This window comes from Aricia agestis, chromosome 2 (genome assembly GCF_905147365.1).
Source record: "Aricia agestis chromosome 2, ilAriAges1.1, whole genome shotgun sequence".
NCBI classification, from domain to species: domain Eukaryota; kingdom Metazoa; phylum Arthropoda; class Insecta; order Lepidoptera; family Lycaenidae; genus Aricia; species Aricia agestis.
Window position 1 is genome coordinate 17,975,296 of NC_056407.1, and position 7,497 is coordinate 17,982,792.

The 7,497-nt window shown below is 36.8% G+C and overlaps 1 protein-coding gene across 5 annotated transcripts in view; it reads right to left on the reverse strand.

The window, feature by feature from the left end:
* The window catches only part of LOC121740047 (E3 ubiquitin-protein ligase Ufd4), a 50,541-nt gene extending 43,044 nt beyond the window's left edge, over positions 1 to 7,497 (reverse strand). For all 5 annotated transcript variants that reach the window (XM_042132760.1, XM_042132758.1, XM_042132759.1 and 2 more), the window contains exons 1-7: positions 7,272 to 7,497; positions 5,117 to 5,142; positions 4,791 to 4,930; positions 3,764 to 3,879; positions 2,707 to 2,825; positions 1,179 to 1,318; positions 518 to 693 (exon numbers count right to left, since the gene is read on the reverse strand). In XM_042132760.1, coding sequence (XP_041988694.1) covers positions 518 to 693; positions 1,179 to 1,318; positions 2,707 to 2,825; positions 3,764 to 3,879; positions 4,791 to 4,930 — 691 coding nt within the window. In that variant the 5' untranslated portion in view covers positions 5,117 to 5,142; positions 7,272 to 7,497. The remainder of the gene's footprint in view (positions 1 to 517; positions 694 to 1,178; positions 1,319 to 2,706; positions 2,826 to 3,763; positions 3,880 to 4,790; positions 4,931 to 5,116; positions 5,143 to 7,271) is intronic.

Below are 7,497 nucleotides of genomic sequence, written 5' to 3' on the forward strand. Positions count from 1 at the left end.
AGAGCGCGAACCAATGCAATCAGAATAGGTACGTAACCAGAATAAGGATGCGTGAGAAGCGTAACACTGCGCGGCGCGCGGGACGCTCCGCGCGCCGTTTCTATCGCGCCCCCACCTCACCCCCTCAAAAGCGGCGTTATGCTGAACACACAGCGCCTTAAATCATAATTTCAAAATAATATTAGCTCGTTGCACTCCTTCACCATATAAACTATAACTGTGCAAAATTTCATTCGCCTACGTTTCCGCATTTTTCGTCAAAAGGGATACAAAGTTTTTGGCTTACGTATTAATATATAGATATTTTAATTCCAGTGTGGAATATAAGCCAATAACAATTATAACGTTTGGTTACTTTTTATAACAGTGTGTATTTATTGAAACGGAACTGTATATTTATATAGTTCGCGTCTCTAATATGTTGTGCAGCTTTCCAGCAAGAATGGATAAATAAAGTGCTGAATAAATTCTATGTTCATACTAGCGAGGTATATAACAGTTCGCAATATGATCGTACCGTGTTCGGCGAGCGGCGCGGGGTCGGCGTGCGCGCGCGCGAACCTGTCCGCGAGCGAGGCGAAACAGCGTAACGCCGCGTCCGCAACACGCGCGTCGCTGTGTCGCAGCAGCGACGATAGTGATGATACAGCATCGCCCACGCGCGCGTCTCCCGGCTCCATTTTACCACACACCCTGCATGAAAATTACATCTTCCGTCGTAACATCAATGTCGCTTACACATCTTCTCCTTTCAACATACATCTCGCTCGCATTTCACACGTCATATCTCTCAATATTATCTCTTGTACCGATTGGGGACTTGAAACTAACAGACTCCACACAAAAAATTTCACGTACGGCACAGTGTACAGTTAAGCTTATCGCACATTTGTCAGCACAGTACGTGCCGTACGCGTCGAACGCACCGCATAGTACCTACACGAAATGCGGCGCGTTCGGTGCGAACGAATACGCGAGGTTTCACATCATTTCATACAACTAATTCTAAAATGCGGCGCGTTCGGCGCGTGCGATCACTTTTAACAAGCGGTTGACTGAAAACATCAAATAAATAATTATATTATGTTCTTATGTCAAATGTTGAAAATACCCTTTACTGAGCAAAAGTCATGAACAGTAGTCGTAAGCATTTGAAAAAAGCTATTATAATAAATCACCTGGACACAACCGCCATAGCAGAATGCAGGGTGTCCTTGTGCACGGAGGTACCGTGGTGCGTTATGAAGTGTAGCACGGACGGCAGCCCGCCCCCCTCCCAAACCGCGCCCGCCTCGCGCGTGCACACTAGCTCCAGTACCTTAAACGTTTAATCATAAGTCAATAAAAACTATAATTTATATTTTATATCTATAGCCTCGCGCGTGCGTACCGGCTCCAAAACCGTAGCACCTCCATCGTGGGTCACTGCAGACACAATAGATTTTCAATAGGCTACTTGACGTACTTTTTTTATTTATGCTAATCGCTTCTTAATCATTCATTTTCACCAAAAAAACTAATATTTTAATATTTTAAACAGTAGAAACCAATAAAAATGTTGATTGAAAAATATGCCTTTTAAATGGCGTCGAATACACTGTCCGCCATGGTGTGACGTCATATTTTTTGTATTTTAATGCTTTCTTTATTGAAAGCGTTTTCTTCAGTACAAATTAAAAAAATATTAAAAAAATATAAAATCATATTTTCAAATCGACGACGATGATAAGGGTGAAATATGGTTTCCTAGGCCAAGTTCTACTAGAAATATGGATTTATTCAATGAAATTGAATATAGGTCAAGTAGCCTATTGTTATGACTTATGCGGCAGCCGGATGCCGCTTGGGGATCGATGGGTTAAAAATGTTTACTCATAACTCACAAGTCAATAAAAAACTATAATCCATACTTCATCTATATTAATAAGTCTGTAGTATAAATAAAAATGAATTTTTAATTTCTTGTCTCGCTAACTGGAGAACGGCTGCATCGATTTAGCAAATTTTTACCTTGAAATATTCGTGGAGGTCCAGGGAAGGTTTTTAAATGTAAGGTGGAAAGTTATACAAAGTTCACAGGGTTATCGAGTATGTAATGTAGTCCAAACCACGAGGCCAATTTCTTACAAATTTTGAATAATCTATATAGCGGTTAAGACGTAGTTCAATACAATGCAGACACGACAACTTTAATATGCAGACAATAAATTTACCTGCCTTTGAAAACTGTCTGCATATCACAGGCACTTTACAAATTCGAGACATACGGAAATTGGGAAACAATACAAAGGGAAACAATTTATACGTGGGAGAGCCATGCTTCGGCACGAATGGGCCGGCTCGGCCGGATAAATACCACGTTCTCACAGAAAACCGGCGTGAAACAGCGCTTGCGCTGTGTTTCACCGAGTGAGTGAGTTTACCGGAGGCCCAATCCCCTAACCCCTACCCTATTCCCTTCCCTACCCTCAACTATTCCCTTCCCTTCCCTACCCTCCCCTATTACCCTATTCCCTCTTAAAAGGCCGGCAACGCACTTGCAGCTCTTCTGATGCTGCGAGTGTCCATGGGCGACGGAAGTTGCTTTCCATCAGGTGACCCGTTTGCTCGTTTGCCCCCTTATTTCATAAAATAAAAAATAAAAAAGGTAGGAAAAGTAATTATAATATAAAATTAATCAATGAACTTCACAATAGCAAAGCTTACCTTGATGCATTGTTCAGCAAGGTCCTTGCTGGTTCTGTTGTTGGGATCCACTGTAAGTAAGCGGCTGCAGATGGCTTTCACAGCTCCATCTATTGCTACAATCCTCCTGGTGCATTCAGCTACAACAATTGAATAATTTTCATATGATAAAATATGTATCTATAAAATACTAGTAAATGCCCGCAACTAAAATGCGCACAAATTCGTTTTTCGTAAGAGTACCACCATAATTTTTTTTGGAATTTTGAAATATATCTTCCTTTCTCGGGACTCCATGTATTTCTTTTATTAGCCTATCTATATTGTCCCACTGCTGGGCCTCCCCCAGGATCTTCCACTGTTCTCTCTCCTGCGCCACCGATAGCCAGCCTGGCTGGTATGCCTCCAGCTCGTCACGCCGCCTTTTTCTAGGCCGGCCACGGCAGCGGCGTCCATCTTCGGGTGCCCACTCTGTTGAGACACTTGCCCAGCGGCCGGGATGCATGCGGCTAACGTGACCCGCCACCCCCACTTCAACTAGACCGCCTTGACACTTACGTCCTTGGACTCGGAATTTAAGGCCGGTACTGTTGAGTTTTATGTCAGCAGTGCTATTTTCATAAATTATTCAAAGTAGGATCTATATCTTGGTTATAAAGGGATGTAAATATAGCAGTGTTTAATACTGTCAAAGGCATTTGCATAATCGACAAAGGCTAGGTAAAAAGGTTACCTAAATTCCGAGTACTTCTCAAGGATTTGGTTAACTGTCTGGAGGTGATCTGTTGTGAAAAAACTGAGTCGGAATCCGGCTTGCTCTGGTGGCTGTTGTTAGTAAGATTTATGGTTGATACGGTTTAGTATAACTTTGATTAATATCTTGTAAAGGTGCGAAGTTAGGCTAATAGGACGGTAGTTTGTATTACAATAATAAATTTCATCAAAGTCGGTTCAGCGGTTTAAACATGAAGAGTTAAAAGATACTCGGTCAAACAGACACACTTTCACATTTAAAATATCAGTACAGTTGAAAAATGGGTTTAGTATGGAATCACTTACCAATTGAAAAAGTACTTACCAGAAACATCTAAGTAGTATGTGATAGCTCTGGCAGTAACTTCTAGGACGTTGTCAGGTGCACACTCGTCTAGAAAGATCTTGCACAGAGCAGGTAGAAATGTGCGTGGAGGGCAACTGAAAAAAAAATGAAGTTGTATGTTAGTGTATTGGCCGTAAGGAGTAATTGAAAACCACTAGTTCATTAAAGGGGGAACCTTACTCTCCGATCCATAATCATTGTAGTAAGTACAAAAATTTTAAAAATAATGATCCATTCATTTTCCATACTTGGGCCTCAGATTTATTGCTATTCATAAAAAAAATGTTAATGACCGCAGAGTGCAGACATAAATGGCAATAAGTAAGCAGCTTGTATAATATGGGTTTAAATTCACTTCCTGCTTGTACCTGTCATGTTGACTTTATAGTATTTATAATACACTTTTATAGTAGGTATTTACATGTTCTTTGTGAATGGTCAGATATTTCTGGGAGTTAACAGAATGATTGTTTTTTATACAATGCTGTCTGCAAGAGAAAAGACTCAGGGAGTTTGCTTATAAATTGTGCAATGTTATAAAATGATAATTAGAATAGAACCTAAGTACATGAACATACTTTATTAGATTAATATTATTCAAACAAAAATATAATATTAATAATTATGGAGTGAGAAAAGAATGTCTTGAATTGGCCGACTAACTTAACAAGATGATTGTGCTATGGTAATACTACTGACAAAAAAATCGTAAAGAATAAGTACCGCCGAGGAAATAATTGATTCCTAGGCAGTTGACAGGCCAATAAAATTTGGTCGGATCATGTCAATTAAATGTTAATTGTGATCTGTCGGCTGGGTTTGATGTAACACGGCTTAACTATGTAGGACCCCTATCTGCCTAGGAATCAACTTCTCTAATAGTTCATGACATAGCCTACTAATGCATAAATAGTTTTCTTACTTTGAACAATATTTTTTTAGTTTTGTATTTTTGTCCAGAGAAAATTTTTTTTATTATTAATATATTAATAAAACACAGACATACCTTTCGAAGCATCTGTCCACATTATCGGACATGAGGAGCAGCATACATAGCTGCTCCAGAGCAATGAGCTGCATGTCCCGCTCATCCCCCTGCCCCGTTAGCAACCACTCCAGCAGCGTCTCCGGATCCACTTCCGCCATCTATAGCAACAACATGTAATATATAAACATCCACAACTGAACAATGCTTTTAAGCTCAGGCTCTCCGGATATTTTTACGACTCAAATTGTCAAATTCCAATTGTTTTGATGTTAAAATAGCAATGACATGTTAACTTTTTTCCGTAACCTTAATTTAAAAATGAACTAAAAATTATATAAACGTACCTTCAAAGGCTAGATATCTGTTCCACCTGTAAATAAAATGTTGTATTATTTTTTTTTTTAATATAACACCACAGCTGTGCACCTCAGTGCAGATTTATTTTTAACCAATATTTAGGCTTAAAAAAGTTATTGAAAAGTCAGTAGTAGTGTTGTATTGTTCTGTTAAAATATATATCAGTATGCATCCTTTAAATTATTAAAAATTTTTGATTTCAAAATCAAATTCATAAGCATTGTTCCTGAACTTTGCCCGACAAACTACCTAATGCCATTTTAATCAACACTAAAAATATTTAAGACACAAGAAACACAATAGAATTTATATTGTGTCTCGGTCACCGGTGACCATATGGGGCTTGATGAATTAAAAACGGTATGTATTTAAATCAATATCTGTATATTCCCTTTTCTCCATCAAAATATTTGAAAGTTTCACCAAAAATACTGACTTGCAAACTAATTATGCACCCTAAATAATGCGAATTAAGCATACTATTTAAAGTTATTTGCAAAACTGTTTTACTGAACGAATAACTATTATTAAAAAAATATATCTAACAATTCCTTAGTTCAACAAACATAATAACTTTTTAAAGGAAAACCATCACCAAAATTACTTTTAGGAACATCATTTATTCTAAATAAAACCCAATTTAATGTGTTATGTTCATATAATTAAGAACACATAAAAATCATCAAGTGCTAACTTAACATGGACTAAACTTTGGCACACTGAATGGTAACTCATAAACAATAATAATAAACAATCGGCAATGAGCGAGTCGGATTAGCGCACAAAGGGTTCCTTACCGATATATTGCAAAATAATTAAGCCTCCAGCTTAGGAATTGCACTCTAGGGGTTGACAAGCTACTAAAGAAAAAAGAACTGGCTTCAATTATGAGTTGACTTCTGGGTGGTTCACAAAAAATAACCATGATGGCTTAGCCAATATTGCTATTATCTAAGAATCATTAATAAATTATTATTAACCCATACAATTACAATACAGTAGTGAATTTTGATAATTTTTATCAAGAAACCTTGAATTATATAGTTTTGGAATGATAAAATCTTTCACCATATCTCATCATAATTACCAAAAATATTTGTCCCTAACACAGAAATAGGTCAAGATGTTCTGTGGTCGCTAAAGAGTAAAGAGCGAGCGCTAAGGAGTGAGTGCGGCGTTAGATGAGGAGGCCCCAACATGTTTTTCAGTAAAACAGAGAAACAAAAAGAAAATAAAGTTAGGTTAAAAATATTTTAGTTGCACGATTTGTCAATTTGTAGACTTCTTTTGATAATAGAAATTGATTTTATTGTAGTGCACCTTTCGATATCGTTTTTAGAAATTCCGTTGTAAGATTGTCCAATTTAGAGTGCAAGTTAGTATTTTTGATAAACAATTTAAATATTTGTTTTACAAATAATATATCTGATGTATGAACCATATTTTTGGTGTGAATTCGGTTATAAAGGTTGTCTCATTTTGTATGACGTTTAAGTTTTTTTGAAGGACATGTTCAGTTAATCAATTGTTTTTTTTTTTTTATCAGCATTAGTTTTTCTGGTATGCATTCAGTTAATTAGCGGAGTTACCTAGTGTGCTGAAAAAGTATTCTGTTCTGATGTGCATTTAATAATATCCCATTAAAAACCCTTTCTTTTTTGTTATTTTATCAAGAACATTACACAACAACCATGTTTATATTATAATTTCTTGAAAATGTTTAGTGTAGAAAGAATGTTACATTGTTGTTATAACTTATAGCTGTCAAATTTTTTTCCAACAAGAGAGCAAAACTAAAACTACTTAGGTATAACTGTGTAAGATCGATACTGCAAAAACTACTATTACTAGAAAAATATTGAAAAAAAATGGTAATAAAGTAGAGAAATACTAAATAAGGGTTCATTAATCGTAATAACGTATCTAAGTAGGTTAAAGACTGTTCATACGGAGCACGGTCTGCACGGATGATGCGCCTTTCTCTTTTGTGCTGTTAGAACAATGGTGTCCCAAATATCAATAGTTTTATACACAATAAACTTTATAACTGAGCTTAAAATATAAGGTCCAAGGACCTAAGCGAATACTTTGCTAAATTAGTCATGAATCGTGATGAAAAATGCAGAAATGTCTTCCACTTACAGTCAGTAGGCCATAACGTTGATTTGTTGGAATCGAGTCACAAAACAAACAAATTATGCTAGCAATAGCAAATTGCTAGAATTTCGTCAAAATGCGTCTCAGAAACATAAATAGCCAGTTCAATGATCTAGAGAAATTCCTCAAAAAACACACGACATAGGTACGACAATCGACAATAGAACGAAAACCAAGAAAGTAGAAACAGAAAAAACAGCAAACTGCAAAG